Source organism: Apis cerana, linkage group LG5, assembly GCF_029169275.1.
Source record: "Apis cerana isolate GH-2021 linkage group LG5, AcerK_1.0, whole genome shotgun sequence".
Taxonomy (NCBI): domain Eukaryota; kingdom Metazoa; phylum Arthropoda; class Insecta; order Hymenoptera; family Apidae; genus Apis; species Apis cerana.
In genome coordinates, this window is record NC_083856.1 from 2935586 (window position 1) to 2962413 (window position 26828).

The 26828-nt window shown below is 28.4% G+C and overlaps 2 protein-coding genes, 2 long non-coding RNA genes and 1 other non-coding gene across 15 annotated transcripts; 2 read left to right on the forward strand and 3 right to left on the reverse strand.

Moving 5' to 3' along the window:
* Positions 1-416: 416 nt before the first annotated feature.
* On the reverse strand, positions 417-488 carry Trnac-gca (transfer RNA cysteine (anticodon GCA)). Its single transcript has one exon. It is a non-coding gene; the product is annotated as a tRNA-Cys (tRNA).
* A 252-nt stretch (positions 489-740) lies between these two features.
* LOC108001377 (ankycorbin) lies at positions 741-15825 on the forward strand. 5 transcript variants are annotated; one of them, XM_062075829.1, is made up of 15 exons: positions 741-1020; positions 5181-5513; positions 5798-6132; positions 7831-8107; positions 8436-8684; positions 9486-9910; positions 10317-10563; positions 10734-11764; positions 12171-13049; positions 13107-13492; positions 13670-14005; positions 14110-14186; positions 14255-14409; positions 14694-14777; positions 14925-15825. In XM_062075829.1, exons 2-15 carry the CDS (start codon positions 5308-5310, stop codon positions 14972-14974), a joined length of 4737 nt encoding a protein of 1578 aa, XP_061931813.1. In that variant the 5' UTR covers positions 741-1020; positions 5181-5307; the 3' UTR covers positions 14975-15825. The 5 variants fall into 5 exon arrangements, with proteins under 5 accessions (XP_061931813.1, XP_016917843.1, XP_016917840.1 ...); XM_017062354.3 differs by having other exon boundaries at positions 742-1020; positions 13104-13492; XM_017062351.3 differs by having other exon boundaries at positions 745-1020; positions 13104-13492; positions 14707-14777.
* LOC133666179 (uncharacterized) lies at positions 14026-14387 on the reverse strand. Its single transcript, XR_009829929.1, has 2 exons — positions 14252-14387; positions 14026-14173 (listed from the first exon to the last, which is right to left on the reverse strand). It is a non-coding gene; the product is annotated as an uncharacterized LOC133666179 (long non-coding RNA).
* A 462-nt stretch (positions 15826-16287) lies between the features above and the next one.
* On the forward strand, positions 16288-26032 carry LOC108001379 (cyclin-dependent kinase-like 4). Of its 7 annotated transcripts, XM_017062361.3 has the most exons (7): positions 18568-18739; positions 19361-19686; positions 22669-22858; positions 24261-24608; positions 24934-25200; positions 25308-25466; positions 25637-26032. In XM_017062361.3, the coding sequence occupies exons 2-7, from the start codon at positions 19664-19666 to the stop codon at positions 25778-25780; spliced, it is 1131 nt and encodes a 376-aa protein (XP_016917850.1). In that variant the 5' UTR covers positions 18568-18739; positions 19361-19663; the 3' UTR covers positions 25781-26032. The 7 variants fall into 7 exon arrangements, with proteins under 7 accessions (XP_016917846.1, XP_061931819.1, XP_016917850.1 ...); XM_017062357.3 differs by lacking the exons at positions 18568-18739; positions 19361-19686 and adding an exon at positions 16288-16637; XM_062075835.1 differs by lacking the exons at positions 18568-18739; positions 19361-19686 and adding an exon at positions 16321-16645.
* On the reverse strand, positions 23216-26796 carry LOC108001380 (uncharacterized). The gene is made up of 3 exons (XR_001766689.3): positions 26606-26796; positions 25665-26528; positions 23216-23357 (listed from the first exon to the last, which is right to left on the reverse strand). It is a non-coding gene; the product is annotated as an uncharacterized LOC108001380 (long non-coding RNA).
* Positions 26797-26828: the final 32 nt, after the last annotated feature.

The following is a 26828-nucleotide window of genomic DNA, read 5'->3' on the forward strand; positions in this document are numbered from 1 at the left end:
TATAAAATAATTTTAATAAAATAATATATAAAAATATTGATTGAAATTTATTTATTAAGTTATTAAGTTATAACCAATTTAAATTCACATTAGACATAAAAATAAAATAAATTTGCTCTATTTGTATCTTACTAACTTAATAAATAAGCTTTTTTGTATATCTTTCATTTTTTTGTTGTACAAAATAGATTCTTTTCTAAAATAAATCTTCCAAAAATATTCCATAAATATATTATTAACATTTGTATATATATATATATATTATAATATATTTATAGTTACATATAGTGCAATAATATTAAAACATATTTATTATATTTATGTTCAACAAAATATAAAAATCAAATATATTTGTATTATATAAATATTAATATTTAAAAAAAATTATATTTTGAATAAGAAAAAAAATTATGGTCAGGGGGCACCCGGGTTTGAACCGGGGACCTCTCGATCTGCAGTCGAATGCTCTACCACTGAGCTATACCCCCTGTTGAAATCTACTCTTTAACAATAAAATTTAAGTTAAATATTATATAGATATTTTTTATTTATTTATAAAATTTTTTAATAAATAAATTTTCTAAATACAATATTAAATTATTTCTTATTAAATGCTTTAAAAATAAATTTATTTTTAATTTATGTGTTTATTTTATATTTTATTTATATTACGTTTATATGTTTCCATCATTAAAAATGTTAATCAAAAATTAAAATAAGAAAAGTATATTAAAACTAAAAAAATACTAAGAATTACCATTTAATTACTCGTGAAAAAAATATTTCTACTTTTGTTGATACGTTACTGAGAAAATGGTAACTAAGCAACACTTACATTAACTAGTTGCGGCATCAAAGAGATGTCAGTGCGCGTCCCACCCTCGTGTGGTACGCTTCATAATCTTTTACATGTAAATATAAACCTCGTGCACAAGATTAGTAATAAATTTAGTAATATATTTCAAGAATATATCTCGCGATGGAAGATATTCAAAAACTAGCAGCACAATTTGTCAGAAAGTAAGCTTCAAATCAAATAACATTTTTCCATGTTATACACTTTTTCAGCACTATGTATCGAATTCAAATAATTAAAACTTATATGAAACGCACGTGTAATACTTGCATTAAATATAATTATCTCCTTTCTTGTTTTAATATATTATTTTAATAGGATAATTATATAAATTTTCTCATACTCATTATGAAAATATCTTTTTTTATATATTAAGAAATAAAGTAAAGACAATATATATAATTTGTAATAAAACAGTTGATATTATATCAACAGATATAATTATTAATCTAAGAGACAACCATTCATTGTTTAATAAATATATTTTTTTTAACAATATAAAATAACATTATAAAATTATGTAAATGATATTTAATGTAAAATAAGAATTTATATTAAAAAATTAACACAAAAACAATTATTTAATTATATCCAATTATAATATATAACAATTATAATATACAATTATAATATAGTTATATTTAAGTCATTTTTAATTTCATTAAATCACATATTACACGAAAAAATGTCAATTTTCTTAAATATTTTTTTCATAAATAATATTTCATTAATTATATAAATTAAAAATAATCAGATTTTCCTTCAAATCACAATATATGTTAACCAAAACTTGAATAACATATATATTCATCAATGAAACACACGCTTATCTCAAGAAGAGCTATTCGATTTACTTCAAACACGCTAATACTATTCATTGTCTAGTAATTCACTTTCATTAAATTTTCTTAATTGAGCATGAATATATGATGCACACAACGAAGGGAACGACCAGCATCATCAAAAGATAATTCATTTCGATCATAGATTTTATTTCTTATTCCAACTCGATTTTTACAGTTATTCGAATCACTGCGATTTTTTTCACGCTCTGCTTCTGATCGACAATCCCGAATGATCGACTCGATCATCAATAAACATATAACAAATCAAACGTTCTCGCGTTGTTACTGCGCAGCACACGTAATCTCACGTGAAACCGGAGATGTTATCATTAAATATTAACGACGTGCCATCACGAAGGAACGAAGGCCTCCGCGAATTATTAACGGAGCAATAACGATCGACGTGCAGCACGGTGAATCAACGAAATAACGATTTTCAGTCATTGCGTTACGGCAACACGTGCACGTGGGTTCGTTGTACGTGTGCATTGTGCATAGATATCATTAAACGTTCGCCACTTCATTAGATCATCATCGTCACGTTGATTTATGAGTAGAAACATTCTTGGAATTTAATTTAGAATGTACTTTCTTTCAAATCTCAGTTATTATCGTTGTAAGAATGTCATGTTTCTTATATCTAGTTCCTACATTTGCAACGATGATGGCTATACTTCCGATAAGACGATGCTTTGTGGCGATTTACTTTTTATAGATAGGAGAATGAATCGTGTCGTGAAAAGCGAAGGAATTATTCTACATCATGAACAATTATTATCATCGTTACGATTTAATTAAAAAGTTCGAGATGCTACGATTAAAGCATTATCGATGTGTTTTTTTTATTTTCAGGAATGGTTATAGATAGTTAGTTATATATCAATTTAAATAGAAATACATTTTTATCACTTTTTTCGTTATTTTGAAAAATTAGTATATTGCGATTTATTCAATGTTAAATATTCAGGAGAGTAAAAAATCGTGACGATAATTATTCCAAGTTACAAGTTCTTACAGTGCTATAAAGAATTACATACATTAAAGAATACATACATTATAATGTACGATATGATATCCTATGGTATTTTTTCAAATATATCAAGTAAGAAAAGTTTTCTCGTAAATACTCAATCTTAAATTATCGGATTAATTCAAATTACATTAGAATTGCATAATTTTAAGAAAAGATCTTTAAAATGGTTTGAAAACCTCTATCGATTTTTCCATACTGTTACATACATTATAAACTGGCTAGTTCCACGATAGCGTGACACGTGACGGGAAACAGTCTAAGAACATAGACACTGCTGTTTAAGAACGATAGTAACACCGTTCACAGGTACAAAGAAAATTGTTTCAATAATGCATACATTATGGAACAATTTTCTGCATTTCAATAGATTTCAATTTGATCAAATGTGAGAGAGCAAATCTATCATAGCTAAAAATAATTTGACGAAAGTAAATAAGAGAGAATGTTAAAAACAAAGTTAAGAAATTTAAAATCTCATATATCATATATATCATATATCATAAACTATGTGTTAAAATTTCGATTTTCAATGATTCATGTTTTACAAGAGTTAGGTTATTAAGCCTGTGATTCTAATCACAAGTTCTGTATCGGTAATTCGATCGCAATTTGTAATTTTCATAGTCCACTCGAATTAGACTCCCTTATTTCATGGTAAGCTTCAAGGACACTTGTCGACACGGCCGATAGAAGTAATTTGGTTTGGTGCTACTGTGCCAGTGGCGTGCACATAGCTGTCCGCCTCTAATTTCTTATCAAACTTCTTTTCCCTTGAAAATCAATCGATTCATATCGTTCTATTTTCCGTGAGCACATATTCTCCCTCACCTGTGCACCAAACTTTCAAACTCGTCATCTCTTATTCATTGCTTCTTCGAATCTTATATCATTAAGAAAGAATTTCTTGTATCACACATTATTTACGTCGTTGGATATTGAAAAATTCCAAAAAACACAAATTAAAATTTTTAATTTTAATATTGATTATAATATTAATTTCTCATGGAAAATGTGATTACCATACAATAAAGTGAGAGAAATTAAATTACTTTTCTTTTCTCCTCTCTATATTTCTATATAATTTCACAAAAAATATTACGCTATAAATCTTATAAAAAATAAAAACAAGATTATTTGAATTTTTCTTCATAGTTTATTATAAATAATATGTTTCATCAAATTAATTTTTGATTATTTTTAGACTAGTTGTACAATTATCATAAATTTCGATTACATTAATCTTAAAGACAATGATACATGATAAAAACGAAAATTAAAGATAAGTCGACCTTGCCATGAAACCCGGCATAATAGTTCTCGAAGAATGATAGGTGTTGTGGCGTTAGGTTTCTATGGCAGCGAGTGACCTGGTCAGTCCACCACGTGGTCAGTAACCGAGCTTTAAATTCGGGTCGAGTTTAGTGATAAACTTCTGATGGTATCTGCAATCGTATCAGTTCTTTCTCGTGGGAATGAGATCTCTGTATCGATCAATTAATCATTATCCAAACTACACTCTATTTTTACTTATAATATAAAATACGGAAGTTTGTCCATGGTGATCGACATCGATGCAGTTTTAGAAATAATAGAAAGAAAAATATATATACGTGTACAAATTTGCACGGCTTTATCCTTTGTCACGTAGCTTCATTATCGAATTAGCGCATTTGCTGCATTGCTGCGGATGTGTCTAGACATTTCTGTAACAATTATTATTGAAATTCTTTTCTAAGGTATTTATTTCGAGTCACGTAGTGGCTGTGTTTACTATTGGCGCGCAGTGGTTAAAACCGTTTTAGTCAGACATGTAATGAACAGTGGTGAAATTACAGTGGTAAAAAATGCTTGAGGGACAATTGAAGAAACTTTCATTTTATCTTCATTCACAATTAGTTCTTATTCACGATCTATTATTAGAGATATACATTATTTGTAACTATTGAATAGATATTTCTTATTTTACTTATATGAAATAAAATAGAAATAATTGTTGATTTTTTTTTAACTTTCATTATTATAATTTTGTAAATATTTGCTTCTTATTTTAATTAAAACTTTTTTATTTTTCTTGTTAATAATTTATACAAATTTTAAAATAAAGCAAATTGTAATGAAATTTAATCATTTACTTTCAATTAATAAATTAGAATAAATTAGAAACAAATTAGGAAAAGAAATCCCTGATTGAAGATAACTCTGTAAAAATCAAAACTTTGAACATAAAGCATTGAATCTCCATAAATTATATCTATACACATCAAAAATCTTTAAATATTAACAGTATTATATTCCCAGCCTCGTTTCTTCTATTCCATATTCTATCCTATATTGTATTAAAATTTTTTGAAAAAAAAAGAAGATAAGAACGAAAAAGACTTATCGTATTCTTTTAAAATTAATATTTACGCCAACGAATAAAGTTTACATATAATCTTTTTCGAAGGGGTGACCCAGTTCGCTGGTAAAGGAACCGGACATTCTCTTCGGCGCGATGAATTCGATCCGCCGAGAGGGCGAAAGATGTTTCCACGCGAGGTCAGGCCAGTTGTGAACCGGTGCCAGAGACGGGCATGGACACTAAGACTCCACCGATCCCGTTGAAGGTCCAGGAGAAGCCAAAACCGAAGCATCAAGAAAGTGTGGCCGATGTGTCCTTGCCCCCGCTGACACCGTACAGGAATCATCGTCAGAAACAAAAAATCCCTGGAACACAATGGTCGCGTGATGTACCAAGTGGTATACGGTATCAGGATCATCAGAAAAAAAGGCCTTACAGGTAACACTTTCTGGCTCGATCGATCCACGCATTCGTTTAACCGTTGTTTATAGTAGGGTCTTACTTCTTACGCGCAAGCTTTAGAAAATTACAACACGTTCATATAAAATGTATCGTGAAATCGAAGTTCTGTCGTAAAGTATCGAGAAAAAAAGAAAGTCGTCTTCGAAGAAAGTGTGATAAATTTTAATTAGTGAATTATGAAATAATATTATAAAATGTTTTTTTCAAAGTTAGTGAAAATTTTGTCTCGAGATCTGTAAAATATTGTTTCACTCTTCCAGAGTGCTTCAAATCGGCGCGACGCCTTTGATGCACGCTTGCCAACAGGGTGACAGAGCAAGAGTTTTGAGATTATTGAAAGAGCAAGAGGAGACTATTGGCTATAGGGATCGCACTCTAAGGAGCGCTTTACATTATTGCATGGATGCTGGAACCGGAGGTGCCGTCGCTGCGGCGGCACCGGAACTAGTGAATGCACCAGACGCAGAAGGACACACGCCTCTTCATCTGGCTGTCATCGCGGGTGACACTCAATTAGTGGCTGTCCTATTGGCGAATGGTGCCGATGTAAACGCCAAGGATCTGGAGGGACACAGTGTTCTTCATTGGGCTACCGGTATCTTTTTTATTATTTCTAATTAATGAAAAATATTCATAAATATAATATACATATTTGTAATAGTTTAAATTAAGTATTCAAATATTACTTATTCAAGTTTCTAAAATGAAAATTATATTTTTTAACAACGTTGTATTCTGTATAAGTCGGATTTAGTCTAATCGGTTACTTTATCTTTTTCGTTTTTATTTTTGAATATTTGTAATTTACATTTAATGTACTTATTGCATGTTTTTCTCTACATGAAGATATTCTATATACAAAGTATTTCATTTTTATCGTCTAATAAAACATTTTATCATTTAATGAATCTAATAATCAAAATTTTATAAAAATATTTTCTAGAATAAAAGAACAATTGCATGATTTATATAAAGATCAATGGCAATAATTAATTATTATTCATATCATTACAAAAGTATAGATGAGTTATAATTATAGTATGATATATAATGTTATAACTATATAAATATATAAATACAATTTTTAAATAATTAAAAATTAAAAACTCAAAACGTTAATAAGAAATAGGAATAAATATCTGAAAATGTCAAATTGTTTCTAAAGGTAATACTTAATAATTTCTTGTTGCTGTTGATTTTAACGCTGATGACATACTCTGCATGTAAATTCACTTTACAATAACTGCATTTCACGTGAACGGTAATTTTACGGTTAGAGAATACCGCCCACAATCAAGATTAAATAAAGTATCGTTTAAGATCGCAAGAAAGAAAAGTGAGCGTAAATGGACTACTTATAAAAAAAGAAAAAAACCAGTTTTCCTGGATGAAAGGTCAAACCGAGCTCATAACGATTCCTTAGAACCTGCGGAAACTGTGAATTAACGACCGTATCTTTTCTACCGATCTCCGATAAAATAAAGATGTATTGGTCAGGTAAGGTTAGTGGGTCAGTTCTGATGACGTCATTCCGGTTCGTCAAGTAACACGCGATACCCATACCGAGATAATCCACAAGATTGACCATAGTCGTCCTTGGTATATTCAAATGACCGTAAATTTATTGCCGTGCACTGGCAATTGCCCGGTTCTTACATTCGTAAGTCGGATTTGTAGTATGAAAAAGAAAGTTCCTTATCTACGAATCGCATTTAAAGCAAACGAGAAAAGACGAGAAAAGATGCGATTCGACGAAGATCACTTGCCATCAAATAATATTTCGACCTACTTGTTCGATATACTGATCACGATGATATCTGTCAATTATTCGAGACAATCAAAACTTCGTTCGTGGGATATCTTTATTAAATCTGGATTTACGTGACGACATTTAAATAAAAAAATAAAAAAAGGGAATTTTTATATTTAGATTTTTCTTTTAATTATTATTGTTGGAGATTTTAATATTAATTTATTTTTAGTAATAGAACTTGTGTTTTTTATTACTAATTTATTTACGAATTTTAAACAGCGTTCTTTATGAATATTAATAGCTAAGTGTGTAATAAATTTAAATATAAATATATGAATATGTATAACTTTCCAATTATATGGCTTGAAAGATTAATAGTATCTGATTAATATTATTCTTTCCTCTCAACAAAATGTTGTTAATTAATCATAACTTAAGAAGTAAAAGTATCTGCACATGAATATTAAATATATATAAACAATAATTTAAAAATCTATAAGTATGTAGATATAAGAATAACGATTTGTAATTTACATTTAGTGTGTGGGGAAGCAGAATGTGTTCGTCTGGTATTAGCAGCGGGTGCTCATCCATCGACACCCGATCTACGCGGAGGATCTCCTCTTCATTATGCCGCTCAATGTTGCGGTGCAGCTGCAACTGCAGAGCTTGCTGTACCTAAGAAAGTTGGTTTAAAAGTTCTTCAGACTCTCCTGGAATTCGGTGCCGATGTAAACGCGAAAGACGAGGATGGAAGGCAGCCAATTCTATGGGCAGCAAGTGCTGGAAGTGTGGAAGCTGTGTTGGCGTTAGCTAGGTAAAGTTTGATTTTCGTTCGAATACATGTTCTTGACTGTTAATACGGAAAAGTAATTTTGTTCGGAATAACTTTTGTAGTATAAGTATCAATAAGTACTTTAGAGAAGTAAAGGATATTTAAAAAAATCAAAAGATAAAGAAATTTTCTTTTAAAATGGAATATTATAGTAAACTTGAGAAAAGTTTTAATATTTTCTTTTCATTATTTATAGATATTGCATATTATAGATATATTTAGGAGTTAATTTTTGCATTCAAGATTTATTCTTCTGAAACAGAAAGATTTCTAGAAGAAAAATGAATGAAAAACAATAATTAAAATACAGAGCCGGTGGTTCAGCTGCCGCAGGAGCTGCAGACAAAGATGGCCTAACAGCTCTTCATTGCGCTGCTTCAAGAGGTCATGCCAGATGCGTCGAGGCGTTGGTTAATCTCTGCGGTGCTCATCCTGATCACGTAGATGATAATGGATGTTCGGCTCTACATTATGCTGCCACTCTTGGCCACGCTGATGCTACAGCATTAATTTTAAAGCTAGGAGCCGATCCAAATCGTCAAGATCGAAAGGGTAGAACGTAAGTAAAGTAAAAAGTTGGACTGTAAACTCTATCGATTGGAATAACATTAAAATTATTTGATAGCAATATTCTTTTCCTGTTCTTTGTGAAAACAGATTCGATTTTATGTCGTTCAAACTTCTTCTAGATATTGATATTAATTATTAATTATTCATAACTATAAATATTCAATATATGATTCTTAGAGATGATTTATTTCTTATTTATCTTCATATTATGTGATAAAAATAATGATATAAATATTTTTATTTCTAAAGCATCTTTGATAATACTACATGTGTTATGTCTAACATTGATTTTATCATGTCAATAATAGAATTTGGAATCCATAGGTCAAGACGTACATTGACACTATTATCTCCATGTATATACAGTGTCCATATATAGCTATATGATACTAGATATTTCATGTAGATGCTATAGACAGACTATCATTATCAATAATAATATGCATTTCTGATACAATGTAGATGTTGCCTGTTCAAAGTTGAAGAACAATGGTACAAATAATTAAAATGTTAAAATAAATTCCAATATAATTTTTAAATTAACAGTCTAAATAACTTAATTTTTTAAGAACAATTGAAAATAAAATATTCGTATTAAAATAACATTATGAATATGCATATATAGAGAAACTTGAAGTAGATAATAAATTGACAACTCATAATTCTTAAAATTCATGCCAGATATATAATTCCATTCATTTTTTCTACATAAAAATCTTATGCAAAATTTCCATTTCCACGAATATATGCATATAAAATACGAAATTTAAATTAAATGAAAATATTTCAGACCAGCACTTTGCGCAGCAGCCAAGGGCCAATTGGAGACTCTGAAGATACTTGCTCAACACGGTGGCTCTCTTTACGCAAGGACGGTACGTGGTACTGGTGTTGCCCACGAAGCCGTCGCTTCCGGTAGAATCGAGTTGATCAAGTGGTTGGCGAAAAAACGTCCAAGCACTTTGGACGTGGCCACACACGATGGCAAAACACCGTTGCATGTGGCAGCTCTCCATGGACATTTGGACGTGTGCAAGGTCCTTCTGGACAATGGAGCGCGAATCAATGCCCTGCTTCGAACAAGCAAAGGCAATTTGATGACAGCCCTGGACGCGGCACTTTACAGAGGACACAGGGATTGCGCGAAATTGATCCAAATGCACGGTGGTACCACGGCACAGAAACTGAGGATGCAGAAAACTGTACCGAATAAAGGTCAGGTTAGGTATATACATATTTACAAAAATTTCTTTAAAACCTATAGTTTGATAGTGGAGAATGACAGGGAAGTAAATCTTTTGATTTTAAATTCCCATTTTTCATTACTTACTCTTTACAAATAGTTAATCTTATAAATGTGTTGTCCAATTAAAATAAATATAAAATATTTTGAAATTGATACTTTATCCATCATTTATCAAATAATGAAACTGTATAATGAAATAATGTATAATATTAAATCTATTTCGTCCATGCTATTTTTTTATTTTTGGAGAAAGGAATTTAGATAGAATTAGAATTTGTAAATGACGAGTAAAAATAATATAATAAAATTAAAATAATTCTTTATATCATATAGTGAAAATTCATCAATTTTTAATATCTATCGAAATAATTTCAGTGTTTGCACAAAAATTACGAATGAGGCATATGGATAGCAGTACCGATACAGAAAGCAGTCCTTGTAGACGAAGTCGTAGTTATAAACTTCCGGAATTATACTACGAGGAGCAGTGGATCGAGAAAAGAACACGACGAAGAGGAAATTTGAGGAAATTGGCACGTCAGGATAGCCGGAGTTTCAGCGAAGAGGAAGTTCGATCCTCGAAAAAAGATCATCAAAGAAGAACTCGTAGCGAATCAGCACGGTGATCATATTTAAAATTTAATCATGGAACTAAAATTTTAAGTTTTACGAAAAGAATCTCTATATCATTTTATCTATAATCAATTATAATTTATTTTTCGATTCATTTGCATTATATTCTAAATATCCTTAGAGACATAAATTAAATAAGTAACTGAGACGATATTGCAGGTACGAGGAAGACGGTACTAATGAAAAATTGAGAAGAAAAAAGAGTAAGAAACGATCGACAAAGTCCAAACACGATTCGAGCGAATCTTCTATAGAATCGGAGGATAATTCGAAAAAGAAATTTGATTCTCGAAAGGAAGAGAGTAAACTGGATAAGAGTAACGGAACTGAGAGCCGAGAAAACTTGAAAGGGGACGAGGATGACGAAAGTGTGAGTGACGACAGTCTAGAGGTGGTGGTGGTACGAAAATCTTTGGAGAAGAAATGCGAGAAGGTGATATCTGGAAGGAGATCAAAGACGCCGAGGGAAAGTTCGAAAGAGATGAAGTTGACGAAGACTCGCAGAAGCACCAGAAGAAGATTGAAATCCAACAGGTCAAGAGCGTCTGATAACGGTGAGAGTACAACGGACAGGATGCACTCGTTCGAAAAAGAGCAAAAATCGAAAGAGGCCACGGTTCACAGCCGACAAACTCCTAGAACATCGATAGATGAAGATAAAGAGAATAATGGGGAGAATGTTATTGAATGTCGATATCGGAGGGACGTAACCGATAGCACTAGCCAAGAAACGGTTGAACGTGTCGTCGTGACAGCGATGGTCCACAAAGATCAAGGTCCAGACACGCCAAAATCCGTGGTCGAAACGTCGAAGGAAGTTACGTTTGACGATAGATTAAGAACAGAGGTGATCGAAATAGAGGAAGCTGGGGAAGTGGGAAGGGAAGCTGGTTCGAGTAAAGTCGATATTTTAGAGCAGAGCGATGAATCGCGCAATAATCTCGTGCAAAAGGCTGCCAATTTGAAGAAAGATGTGGAAGAAATGAGACAGCAAGGCGCGCAGGAGAAGATCCAACAAGAGGACTTGAAACAAAGCCAAGAAGGGAAAAAGGAAGATGAAAAGGGCATTGTTCGAGATGCGAATGAAGAAGATGTAAAATTAGATCAAGATAAAGAAAGTTTGAAAGATGAGGAAAAAATTGTGACCTCTTTAACCGAAGGAAATCAAGAGGAAGATGAAAGTGAAAGAGGTAAAACTTTAAACGAAATAATAATTAGTGAATAATTTAAATAGAGAATTTAAAATTTTGATATACACGAGGTAGATACACATAGTTTCGGGATGTTAATTTTTACAGCATTTCTAAATATTCATTTAACGAAGTGATTCATATTTTCTGAGAAATATCAAAACACATTTAATTTCTCAAAAATTAAATGATTATCTTCTGACACCAGGAATATAAATTACAATACAAACTTTAAAATTTGTAATTTTTTAATTAGTCTGAGATAAAAACAAAAGATTGTAAGGCAAAATTGTCACATAGCAATAATTCTACACAATTCTTAATTAAACACATTGGTGAAATTATGCGCGTCTACCTTACATTAAAGAATGTTTTTTGTCAATTTTCTGCAGAGACCTCTTTCCAGGCAGGTTAGACGCACACGAGACGACAGAATCTGAAAATTCTGCAGATTCTCAGAAGCAGCGTGAACAGGAAAGCGAGTTCGTTTCCAAATCCGACGGAACATCAGAAGGGAAATCTGGCGAGAATCTCGATAAAGAAACTCATAGTGAGAAAACGGATGTATCTGAACGCACTTTGGAAAAAGATCACGAAGAATCCGACAAGACGAGCAAATCTGAGAGTCCAGTCAGTCAAAAGGATGTACGAAAGGAGATCACGCCGAGAACAGCTGTAGAAGATGTTTTGTTGTCAGAAGAGGAAGAGAAAAAGTCAACATCGGAGGAAATCAAAAGTAAATCTAAAACCAAATCTGGAACCGTAAAGAGAAGACCATCATTCGACGACAGAAGATCGAAATCCTCATCTTCGAAGTCGGACGAAAGTCCTAAAAAGAGTGGAGGAAGCCATAGAAGGAAAGAGTTCGTGAAAAAACGCGAATTATCCGCTAAAAAAGTTTCCATGAAAATTACGGAAAAAATGGACAAAGAAGTTGCAAAGGAAACGTCAGAAGTGGGGAAAAAAGCCGAGGAAACGGACGTACAAACGAAAGAAACGTCGAGCACGTTGATAAAGACTGGAAGCAAAGAATCGCCGGATCGAAAGGGACAAACTCGTAGAAAATCGGTCGAGTTTTCATCGTCCAAAGATTCTGCGTTAATGGAGGATTCTGAGGATAGGTCATTAAGCGCGGACACGTCGACTGCCGTGAAAAGAAAGATGTCCGACGAGGGAGAAACCGTTCGAGATTTGTCTCCGACGAAATCTAATTTGGAAGTTGAAAAGGAGGAGGATGAGACTAAGAAAGTGAAGAAACATTCTGGCCAGAGCGATCTGGGGACAGGTGAGTATTAAAATCGGTGCACGAGTGTCTTTATGTTGTTTCACATGGTTTTAGAAGAGGAGAGCTTTCGATATATCGATGAAAGTTCGTCGAGCTCTCCGAAATCGTCGCATACCAGACGCTCGAGACCGTCGACGGGAAAAATTAGGAAAAGTGGGCGATCGTCGATGAGAAAATGTTTGTTCGAAAGTTCAGAAGAGCGTTCTCCAGACAGGAGCGCCATAGTTGCGGTGATCGAGAGTCCGGAATGGGATGAAGAGGACGAAGAGGAGATCGACAAAGAGATCAGGAATGCTATCGGTGAAGACGCGGAGCACGAGACGGAACCTGATGACGACAATGAAATGGGTGTCGTGAGGGTGTTGCCAAGTACGAGCGAGGAAGAGACGTCTCGAATTGGCCACGAAGTTTGCAGAACTTCGGCGACTGACTCGTTACCTCAAGTGAGTAGAAGTTTCAAGAATGAAGTATGAAGATGAAAGATAATAGATTAGAAAAAAATCTTATATTTTTTTTGCTTTCTTATGTTATAATGTTAAATAATAAATAATGTTAATAATGTTATATATTTATATCATTTGTTTTCAAATTATTGTTTAAATAATATTCTTCTTACCTAGGTACCTAGTACGCGAACTCGTTTGACACGAGTTCAAAGTCCTCAGGAAAGTAAAAGCAATCGATTGCAGGGGAAACAACGTCGCGACAGTGGAGGCAGAGATAGTGGGATAGAGCCTAGTCCTCGAGTATCAAGGATACCAAGAAGAAGGATTATGAAGTGCTGTCCGAATACCGATAAACAACAAACTCTTAACATGGACACCATAACCAGGGATGTACAGATCACGCTACGACGATATCATCTAGAAAGGAAGATATTTTTTCAATTGATGGAATTGAAAAGATTGCAAATACGCCATGGCAGAGCTAACGAACAAGTTTTGATTAAAAGACAAGTAATAATATTGGAAAATAATATTATAAAATATAATTATATTATTTATCTATTATTTGATTTATATTGCATTAATTACGTTATAATAATATGATTTTCCTTTAGGTGGATGCCTTCCATAAAGCGGGAATGTCTGGTCCAACGCTTGGCGTGGCAAAATACGATCAACCTTTAACATTCAGGTTATTGTTTTTTAAGTTTTGAAAAATATTTCTTGCCAGAAAAGAAAATAATTAATGTTTCTTACTAGACATTTTGAGGCTTTCTTGTACGATCAACTCAGGAAGCTTCAAAAAAGGCCAGCAACCCCAGATTTCTGCACGGAAGCGAAACAATGCACCCAAAAAACTCATCGCTGTCATCACGCTACAAGCGCTTACACCTCCTTTCCTGTGTACACATATCGTACGTTATTATAGTGCATTGCTGTATAGAAAGTAAGTTTCAGAATTCCATTTCAATAAATTAAATTTATTTTACCCAGTGATGGCCTATATTGAATTGAGAGATATTAAAAAATGATATGGATAAATTTTTCATAAGAAATTTTTAAATTTATGTATCTATATTGAATGAAAATGAAAGCCAAAAAAGTTTAATGAATAAAAATTATGAAATGGTATCTGAAAATAAGAAAATTCAATCCAAAAGATTTTCAAAAGGAATCAGTTTCCCTATTGTGATTGTAGATTATAATTGCAGTAGGTGGAGGCGGCCAAGAACAAACAGATCTTCTTCCGAAGATAGAGAGTCGTGGAAAAGGACAGATGACGGTAAAATGAAATTGTTTATATACGAATGGATTTAAATATAAATATAAAATAAAATTTTTGAAGTATTTATTTATTCAAAAATGTAATGATGTAATTAATTCCGTATTGCAAAAATATACGTCTCTATAATTTTTACTTTAATTGCAGGTGGAGGTAACGCATGGAGAGGAAAAACAGATAATAGCTCTTCCAGCTGAAAGACTAGATCGTTCCAAAAAATATTATGTAACGTTTACTGTCAGGGGGGAGGCACAACAGGAAACCGAAAAGCCTAAATCATCGGTTGGTGTCCAAAGGAATGCCAAAAGTGTTTAGAAAGTCTTCGAATCAAATTTGTTACATCTTTCCATTTTAGCAATTCCGGCTACAATTTTCTATTTGGCGCAATATCAAAAATGTTTCTATACTTTTATATCTTCTATCGATCATATTTCAGAGATACAATTGTTTTACACGTGGGGTTTTCTACATATTAAAAATGTATAATATGTTTTCTATATATTAATTGTATAAATTAACTTCACGAAGAAGCAATGATATATATCGAATTAATAATTTTATGAGTAAAAACTGCCAGAGGAAACTGTTTACGTGTACGAAAAAAATATATTCTGTACAAATTCCATTAATGTCACTGTAAAAATTAAATTATATTATATTATAAAACTGTAAAATTGTATAATGAGTTGAATCAGAATGTATTTTATGTATAAAATCTAAATTTTATGATATATAAATTGATTTAATTGATATATTTAATTGATTTAATTATAAAATCAGGTAAAAAAAATAATCTTTTATTAAATCTAATCTATTAAATCTAATTTTATCTGATTCATTAAAAATCTTTTAATCTTATTTGAATATTGATAAATTGTATTTATAAATTAAATTTTAAAAAAACACAAATTTAACCATGTGTATAATAAAATATATTATGTTCTTGCAAAAGCAGGGACCACAATGCATAAATGTTCTGTATATTTGTGTAAAGAAAGCTAATATGTAATTCTGTGTAAAATAAAAAACCTTGAATCATATTATCCAGATTATATTGAGCCTAATTTAATGTATTCAAAATGCTATTATGTTAATCATAACAAACTTGAAAGTTGAAAGAATAATTCTTATTATATTTTTTAAACAATATTTATATAAAAAGTTATATAAAAAGTTATAGGAAATTACTCTTTTGCACATTTATTTTTTTTTTCAATTATACTATATCAAATGTTCCATCAGTGCAAACAATACTTTATATTTCTTTATATTTCGTTATATTATTAAAAAAAACTGAATCACTATTTTAAAACAACTAAATATATGTATTCACTGCATATTTAAATACACACAAGAAATTAACATCAATTTATAATAATTCGAAAATAATTATACTTAAATAAAAATCCTAAGATGATATCGTAGTAAATAACAATTATCAAATAAAAATTCTTCTCGAATATACTTCAGTTTCTATATAAATGGAAATATCGCGTTCAAGTATCGTTATTATGATGTCATATAATAAACAAATAGATAAACGTAAGTAAAGTAGTTACAACAGATTCAACTAGCAACTCGTAGGAATTATCGATCAGGTATAGTGACGTAGTTAAACAAATGGTAGTTGAACGTTTAATCGGTTCCGTTTACTGGTGAAACATACCGCTGCCAGTAAATACGGCTGCCATACGGTGTTTTTGTCAATAATGCCGACAATAAGAATCAGACCGACGACAATGTATCTTGAATATTCTATGGAACAAACGAGATTTCTTTGAGAAGCTTTCGCATGGACAAATGGCTCCAAGATAGGAAGCTTTGGCTTTTCGGTAGCACGCTACCTTTGCTACCAAGGAGGTAAATATGTATGTGTATATTATCTTTTTATAAGTTTCTATGAAGATTTTTAAAATATAATCACGAAACGTAAGAAAGTATTTTTTAATATGGAAAAAAATTTATTTTTTTCATGTAAAAGTTTTAAAAATTGTGTTTTATCGTTTCGTGATGAAAACTTTATTTGTTAGGAATTAAATAAAATTTCTTTTCCTTCCTTTAATAATTAATATTTTACTTTTTTCAATAAAAGAATAAAGAATAACAAATTTATTTAAAAATTATAAGAAAAATATTAGTTTGCAATATTTCTTTTTCTAATTTGTATTCTAATATATTTTTATCTTCTTTTTCATTTTGAATATATTTTAATATAACTTTATAATAATATTTTTAATCAAAAAAAGAACTTTTTCGATCAAAATTATATGTAGAAGAGGTAAATTATGTTTGTTTTTATTCTTCAATTTTTGGTATTAAATTATTTTCTTCTCTTGAGAATGAGATTAAAATGAGTAAGAATATGTAGAATACCTAAGAAATACCGTAACCGGAAGATTCTTTTCAGAATACGTGACTTTGACATTGAATTGAATCGATCAATATTTCTTACATAGTTTAAGCACGCAAGATATATTATATGCATGATATCATAGACAAAATATAGATCAGATTTAATATTTATACTTTTTTTCGAAAACTAGAATTTTAATGTTATTCTCAACAAAGAAATAAAATTATAAATAAAAAAAAATAAATATTCTACTATTGAATATTTAGATGTATATAAAATATTATATTTTATACATAATTATATATATTAATTATTATGAAACAGTTATTATATTTTATTATTATTATATTTATATTACATAGTATCGTTTTTCGATAAAATCAGTTCTTTAAAATTATTTCTTAATCCTTTTATTACATTAGACTTCTGACTTTATTTAAATTTTTTTATTTATATTTTTTATATTTAAAATTAAAATATATCGCAGTTTTGAAAGAAATGATGGAAGTATATTGAATTGAAATCCTGTATTTCATCTGTGATCATGTGCTAAAAGCAGTATTAGTATTATAAATATGAAAAATATGAAATATAAAACTCAAAAATATAGATAAAAAGAGCAAATAATAAAAGAAAGACAGAAATATGGTAAAAATTGAACAACTAACGTCATCTTTTTATTATAAATGAAACTAACTAGATAAGGAGAGCAAATAATAAGAAAAGGATAAAGATAATGAAAAGAGTATTGGTGGCGCCATCTCTTCATCGTAAATGAAACTAACTAGAGAAGGAGAGCAAATAATAAAAAAAGATAAAGATAATGAAAAGAGTATTGGTGGCGCCATCTCTTCATTATAAATGAAACTAATTAGATAAGGAGAACAAATAATAAGAGAAAGATAAAGATAATGTAAAGAGTATCGGTGGCGCCATCTCTTCATCGTAAATGAAACTAACTAGAGAAGGAAAGCAAATAATAAAAAAGGATAAAGATAATGAAAAGAGTATTGGTGGCGCCATCTCTTCATTATAAATGAAACTAATTAGATAAGGAGAGCAAATAATAAGAGAAAGATAAAGATAATGTAAAGAGTATTGGTGGCGCCATCTCTCGAGTATTATAAATATTTCTTGAAAAATAAGATAACATAAAGTAAGAATTGAATATGAACGCCATCTCTTTTAAAAATTTTTAAAGAAATGTCTTTGATATTCAAGAGATGACGCTAATGTTTAATTCTTATTCTATCTCTATCCTTCTTTTATTATTTTCTTTCCTTGTTTATATAGTTTCATTTGCGGCACTCTGAAGATGGCGCTGATTTCCATATTTTTACTTTGTTTCTGTCCTTGTCTCTTATATATTTTGCATATTACATGTTTCCTTCTCTTTCTTCTAACTCATTCTTTTTCTTAACCAGTATCTTACAAGTAATCTAATCATGTGACATCATAGGTCCGAAATTTCTATCATATTAATAACTCTTAATAATCATTTGATTTATCAATCACGCTAAATTCCATTCCTATAAAATCACTCTTAGATTTATTAGAAAAACTTTTCAATCCATAATTATTATAGATTTATTAATTCTTTCATTTCGAGGTAAGTTTCTTATAAAAATTCTGTTAGATATGTTTGAATTATCAAGTAATGTCATATATACGAAATATTTTATAGTTGATTGAATAAAACAATTAGAATAAATATTTATAAATTTTTTATCATTTTTATATTAATTCTGTGTAAGTTTTATTCTATCTTTTAAAACTAAAAATATGATATACATAATTTTAATTAATGTTAACCATGCAATTATATATAATTACAATAAACAGGATATTTTCAATGAAATTCTAATAGATATATTAAATTCTAATAAAAGTTTGTCTCAATATAAATATGAAACCAGTTTTGCAATGTTCTTAACAATTACATTTTCAATGTAAGAAACAAACATATGAGCGTTCGTATAGCTATTCATTTATAATATAACAAAAATTACAATCAGAAAAAAATAAAAGTAACATTTGCGACTTTCATATGATTTAAATAATAAAATATTTTTTTTTTTTTTTTTTTTAGTCAAACATTTTCTATTGCTTGTTATTGCATTTATAATTAAATCATCAATTTATTTAAAATTCTTTTTTTCATGAATAAACTATTCATCATCAAAAATGTATCATCCTGTTATTAATTATAAATATCTTATCTATTTTATAGATCTTTTTCTTGTATATATGTACAGCCAATCAATAGACGAAATTTCATTTAACTATAAATTCTCTTTTCAACGAAATTGTTAAAGTTCACTACACTCGAAAGAATATTACATAACTTTCATTTTGTTATTATACTAAAAACAATCCAACTTGGTTCATGGTCATTATTTAAACATAGACAATGTAGCAGTTTAATATCGATTGTCAATAATCAAGAGTTCAACAACAACGCAAAGTAGTCTTTCATCAAGTTTAGTAGCGCTCGGTATGTTCAACGACAAAGGTGCTTTGCCATCGAAATCTCATGAATGCTATTCTCGGATTCTTGTACGTATATAAAAATTAAAAAAAAAAATAATATAATAAAATAATATAGAAAAAACATTACACAATTATAAATAACTCTTTATAATTTTATTCTTCACAATTATGTATTTTATTTTCACAATTATGTATTATCAATTAATCAATCAATTAATTTTTATTTTATTACAGTTATTGCACAATTATTGCATTTAATTATTCTAATTGTTATACCAATTTTCTGCACAAGAATTTGTTTCACATCAAATTCATTAATGTTCATTTCATTGTTAGAACACTTAATTATTATAAAGTTTAAATTATCAAATTATTAATTAGTTAATAATTTGAATTTCATTTTCATTATAATATTATTATAATGAATGTTATTTTTAATAGAAAAAATACATATTATTTTCTATGAATTATTTTCATTGATTTTGAGAATGTTGGGATTATAGATCCATATTGTAATAACAAACATTTAATATATAGAATTCAAAATAATAAAATTTGTGTTTTATGTGGAAAAAATATGATTGGAAAATAAATGCGACACAAAAGAAAAGGTCAAAACAATCATGCAATTTTTTTGAGGACTTAATTTTCAAATATTCTAGGCATTCTAAATCAATTCAATTATTTTTCACTCAACAATAACACGCAATTCATTTGATGAGAATAATGGCAATACTATTTACTTTATTTAAGTAGGCCATAGTTGACATCATTGATATCGACGTAATTTGAAGGTAAAAATACTTCTTTGAAATAGAAGTTTGAAATAATTTTGAAAATTATATTTAATAAAATTATTTGAAATAATTATAAAATCTAAAATTCTTATTAATTATAATTGCAAAATAAAATTTTTCCTGATTCAAAAGAAATATTTCTTACGATTCTTCAATTTTTCGAATTTTATAAAATAATCTATAATACATATAATTAATAAATATAGTTATATTCCATTGATTTGAAGTTGATAGATATTCGATTCGTGAATTCAGTTGCAGATGCAACTGAATGGATGCAATTGCAGAGCCGTTGAAACGTTTTTAATTAACACCTTAACCTTTCAATGGTAGCGATGCATTTTCTGCCGATTTAAAGTTGATACCGTTTTAAATGTTTAATGATAACGCTGCTAAATTAACAAATACCTGAAACCATTGATTTTGGTTATATTAAAAAGACACGAATATGCTGATGAAGTGCTTCCACTTGTCTCGATATGGTCAACGATTTAAGATTCGCAAATTATCGGCAGCATGTGCCACTTTGGTAAGTCGCTTTACAAAATTTTAAAATTCTATCAATTTCAATTCTATAGTTTCAAATTCCTATCAAGAATAAAGATATAAAGTGAAAAATCTTCATTGAAAATTTATAGGACATATATACAATATGTACAAAAATAATAACATAAATAATGATTCTATCTAGTATAAAAATGAATTAAAAAAACAAAAATAAAATTTTTTCATTTTGAAATTTCATTTTCGAATAAATTAGATTTTATAATTTTTCAAATGAATTTGATTAATTCTCAATTGAATATAAATAAATTATCGGTAGAATGTTATTCAACATATGAAAATAAATGTAAAATAAAATATTTTTATTTAAAATTTATTTTTATACGAAATTAAATTTGAAAATTCTTTTGAATATACTTCTTGACTATTTAAATTCGATCTTAATTGTCTTAAAAATAAAACTTTTTATATAAATATCAATGTAATTAACATAAAAATAAAAATATCAATTATTGTATAATATATGTATATAAGAAAGTAGAAAAATTTATTGAAATATTTATTTACTTTAAGAAATAATGTGAAGCTTTGAATATAAATACTGGGATTATAAAATTTATACGCAAACATAAGCCGACATAAGATATTCTTTCTATTCTAAGAGCGCTTGCGCTGCAAGTTCCGATTCAAATAAAGACGAAATAGGGGAGCTTGACCCTTGGTCATCGTCGAGAATACAGTGTGGTTTGCAACCTTTATAGTGATAGCATGCTCTTTACGCAGCAGTTCACCTCTTTACCATGCCTTGCCAAATATAAAAAGTGGGTACGAGCCTAAAATTTCGTTAGAAATTTTGGTTTTATTTACTTTCCTTTTCAGAAGATCTCAAGTATATATATATATCCATTGACAATTATATAAAGTTATACATATCTTAGATTACTTTTGTTTCTTTAAATTCAATCATATTTATAATTGATTATTTTTTTTTATTTGAAAAATTATTTTTATCTTTTTTTTTTCAATTTAAAGCAATATTACTGAATACTAAATAAACAACTTGCGCTTTTTTCTAAAAATTTATTTTACTTTATTCTACGACATCAATGAAATTATCATTAATATCACCTTTAGTCTCAATGAATTATGAATTATTGAAATTAAAAATTAGCAATTATATTAATCTATATTAATCCATGTGAAGGATGCATCCTATGAATTGCGATTGTCATTACATTTCAATGGGAACACGCGTGCATTCACGTGTCATAGTATATGAAGATAACATCCGTATCATACTTATAACTGTGTCACATATCATAATATAGAGCTGTTGATTTTTCGGTATAAAAAATATCCACGATGTTTCAACACTTTTTGCTATTTCATAATTCTTTCGATAATGACGCATCGTGCAGTACGCAGTGTCTATACAATCTATATAATTAGTGACACATATGTACATCAAGTGAAATGTGTATTATGACAAAAAAAATGTGGATTTATGTACATTGTTTTTTAAAAATCGGTTTTGAATAGATGTAATGAAAAAATTACCTCATATCATATGTATAAATATATAGTCAGCAATTCTATTTGTTGCCTAATGTGACCAACATCATTATTGTAATTAATATTTAAGTACGATGTCATATTGAGTTATATATTTATGTGTCTATAAGATTATATTTCGTGATCAATTTCACAGAGTGATTATTATTTATAAAAGAAATTATTTTTCTCATAGGTCACGCGCGCCGAGCAAGGCGATGGAACGATACGAACGATTAGCGCGTCTTGGAGAGGGTAGCTATGGTGTAGTCTTCCAGTGTAGAGATCGGCAAACTGGAAAATTGGTAGCTGTAAAAAAGTTCCAACAAACAGAAGATGATCCTCTTATACGCAAAATTGCGCTACGTGAAATAAGACTCCTTAAGGTCAGTGGTTACGTCATAAATAAAAAAAAATAAATTTGCCCTTTATATAAATATTTATAATTGAAAAAATCTAATTATATTTTGATAAGAATATATATTTATTATCACATTAAATATTTTCTTCTTGCAATCATTGCATGTTAATACTTATTATAATCACTATCGTTATTATAATAAGTAGATAGGAAATAATTGAAAATTATGTAATACATAAATATAATACAATAAAAATTTCAATATTTAACATTAAATTAGAAAAAAAGAGATTTCTTTTTTATCAAAATATATATATATATATATGTTTGATAAAAAAAAATAAATAGAAAAAAATAAGAATAATAAGAAGAAAAGTTAGGCATCATAAAGCTTTCTCATCTTATTCTAAGAAACATGTCTTTAATTCCTTCTTTCTTTAGCATAACTCTAGCCCTCTCCATATACTTCCAGGTGAATGACCTTTTGCAGCTTAAAGATACTAAAGCTTCTATTCGCTATTCGTCTAAAATTAAAAAAATTTTACTTTAAAAATATCAAGAATATATCGTATCGTTGATCTTAATCATGAAATTGATGTTTCTTAAATTTTTTAGACAAATAATTAACCAGTTCATAGAAAGAAAATTTATAATTTTATATAACAAAGTAAAAGCATAAATTCCTTGGCGACTGCAAGAAATGGCCAACGGTCAATACCGTGGCGGTCAATATCTTAGCGTGTTCTGAGTAACCTAGCCTTATCGAAATAATCGGAAGGTTCTCTCCCAACATATGCACATTCAAACGAGCCTCCATTCTGCTTTGACATTTCGTTTCAAGGATATTTCGTGTACACAATAAATTCAGGACGTGATATTAATGATTTTCTTTTCAAGCAACTTCTAATAGCAAAATCTACTCTGATAAGTCGAAAAGAAAAATTACAGATATAAATTTTATTTTTATTAAAGTTACAGAATCATATTTATCTTTATAGAATTGCCTTCTAAAAACAATATTTTAACAAATAGCATTTTTGCAATTTTACAAAAAATAGCTATTCTTATTTTAATTTTTAACGTTATATTATTATTTGATAATAATATATATATATTATCTTTTCGTATTATATATCAAATATTTCAATCTTTATAATTTATAATTTTTTATATTTTAAATATTATTATATTAAAATATTTTAAAAATACTACATAATCGAATGAAATTGATTATATTTCTAAAATAATAATTTTGTGATTTATTTATATTTCTTACATTTTATAATCATTTAATATATCATTTTTTAATAATGATTTTTTATTAAACTTATTAATTATTCAATAATTTGATAATTCTATTTTCCAAGTTTTTTATATACTTTATAAACCTAAATTCTTTGATTGTAAAGATAAATATTTTTTTGCAGAATCTTAAACATCCAAATCTGGTCAATCTTCTGGAGGTCTTTAGGCGGAAACGGAAATTACACCTAGTCTTTGAATATTGCGAATATACATTATTAAATGAGATGGAGAGATATCCGAGTGGGTGTCCGGAAATCACTACAAAACAGCTCACATGGCAAATACTGCAGGGCATCGCATATTGTCATCGATTGGGTTGCGTTCATAGAGATGTAAAGCCGGAAAACATTTTAATCACAGGCGATGGCGTGGTAAAATTGTGCGACTTCGGTTTCGCTCGAATGCTCAGTCCTGGTGAAAATTACACAGAATATGTCGCAACTAGATGGTACAGAGCACCTGAACTATTGGTAATTTTTTTTATATAATATTTCTACATTTACTTGTTAATTAAATTCATTAATTTTAACTGTTAAATTTATTTGATTATATTTTATGTGTAATAGCTATGAATTAATTAAAATAAAATAAAATTAATATAGATATTAATTTAATAAAACACATTAATAAAATTATTATTCTACTCTTAAATTATTTTTCTTATATTTTATATAGAGCATATTTTTGTTTAAATTTCATATATTTTTACATTTTAATAATAAATCATTTTTAATTAAAATAATAAGACAATAGTAAATATTTAATATTATATATTAAAAAGATATTTTTCAATAGGTTGGAGATACTCAATACGGTACACCAGTCGATGTATGGGCAATCGGTTGTGTTTTCGCAGAATTAATACGTGGAGAAGCACTATGGCCAGGAAAATCAGATGTGGATCAATTATACTTAATTCGAAGAACTATCGGTGATTTATTACCAAGACATTTAGCCATTTTTCAGCAAAACGAATTTTTCGCTGGTATCATTTTACCAACTCCTCAAACTCTTATCCCTCTCGAAATTGTTCTACCAAAGAGAGGCAATACAATTTTACAAGTAAATTTTAAAATTTTTTTTACTTTAAGAATATTTTTTTATTTATAATAATTATATAAAATGATTAAAAGTTTGAAATAACAAATTTTACTTATTGAATTTAACAGCTTGACTTTCTCAAAAAGTGCTTGGATAAAGATCCTGATGAAAGATGGTCCTGTGAACAACTTTTACAACATCTTTATTTTGAGAATTTTCACTTTAAAATGCCTGAAGCAGAAATGGAGGAATTTGAAAAACTTAAAAAAAATCGGGATCGATCACAAGTATGTACAATTGCAAAATTATAATGATTAATTAATTAATTATGATTAAGTTATATATGTATTTATATAATATAATAAAAATATTTTAAATATTATGATATACTAAAAAATATAGTAAATTATCAAAATTATTAAAGAAAAATTATTTTAATATATCTATCTTATTATAGAATAGTAATAGCAATGAAATGGTATTACCACAACTTCCTAAGGCTGGTGCTTCGGTACACAGTCAAAATGAAAATCGGCCGAAAAGCTCCTCCATGAATTATCAACAGAATTTTGATCACCTGCCTACTATTAAAAGGTTCTAATTAAGCTCCTCTGTGATTGTAATATATTTATATGTATATATATACATATATATTTATTTATCTATTTATTTAAACTTTATAAACTTTCATTATAAATTAATAATTGTTAATATATTTTATTTTTATTTTGCACATTTGTCTTTCTAATTTCTGAAAAGATTTTATTTAATTAATATGATTTCCATATATACATATTTATTGTATGTATGTTATATATTATACATCTTAAAATAAAATTTTGTACAAAATGAATGTTGTATTATCATATTTAATATATATATATGTTGTAATAGTGTTATAAAATAATTTAATAATTAATGTAATTAGAAAGTACATATATTTATAACAAATGATTAATTTTATTAATTATTATTATTTGTAATTATTACTACAAAAAATATTGATTTCAATTTCAAAAATATAAATTCTTCAATATTTATAACATTTATTATATACTGTTACATTAATAAATATTTAATTACAATAATGTTTTATTTATTGTCATTTGAATTTGTGAAACCATTGTATAATTCTGTAAAAGGATGTTTACGTTGATCCTTTTCTGGTCTAAATTTCTGTACTATATTCCAACCCATATGAATAGCAGTAATACCAGTAAGACATATTATTACATGAATAGTATAATTCATTTTTGTAATAATTTTACGTAAAATTTTAGGTACTTTATTTATGTAAAAAATACAATTGTCCACTAATCGTTTGTATGTGACAAACGTGTTATTATTTTCTTAAAAAAATTATATAAAAAAGTTAAATAAATTATATATTTTATATTTTATGAAAGTATATATCATTATCACTTACAAAATTTAATATCAATATATAATTGATTACAAACACCACACTAGTTGCAGATTACGAATCTATTACTTGGTTATGTTGTTTATGTAGTATTTAATTTTGTATCAATAAATGTACTTTAAATTGATTGGTTAATCATATTTTATATAATATATTTGAATTTTCTATGAATTTAACTTATTATTGCATAATATTCTATTACACATTAACTCTATATCACTTTATA

Bases quoted from the DNA above. Each gene is read 5' to 3' on its own strand.
- LOC108001377 (XM_017062351.3), top strand. From the start codon at position 5,308: ATGGACACTAAGACTCCACCGATCCCGTTGAAGGTCCAGGAGAAGCCA. The intron at 5,514-5,797 runs GTAACACTTTCT...TCACTCTTCCAG, and splicing joins CAGAAAAAAAGGCCTTACAG to AGTGCTTCAAATCGGCGCGA. The intron at 8,685-9,485 runs GTAAGTAAAGTA...AAAATATTTCAG, and splicing joins CAAGATCGAAAGGGTAGAAC to ACCAGCACTTTGCGCAGCAG.
- LOC108001379 (XM_017062357.3), top strand. From the start codon at position 16,570: ATGGACAAATGGCTCCAAGATAGGAAGCTTTGGCTTTTCGGTAGCACG. The intron at 24,609-24,933 runs GTAATTTTTTTT...ATTTTTCAATAG, and splicing joins ACAGAGCACCTGAACTATTG to GTTGGAGATACTCAATACGG. The intron at 25,467-25,636 runs GTATGTACAATT...ATCTTATTATAG, and splicing joins AAAATCGGGATCGATCACAA to AATAGTAATAGCAATGAAAT.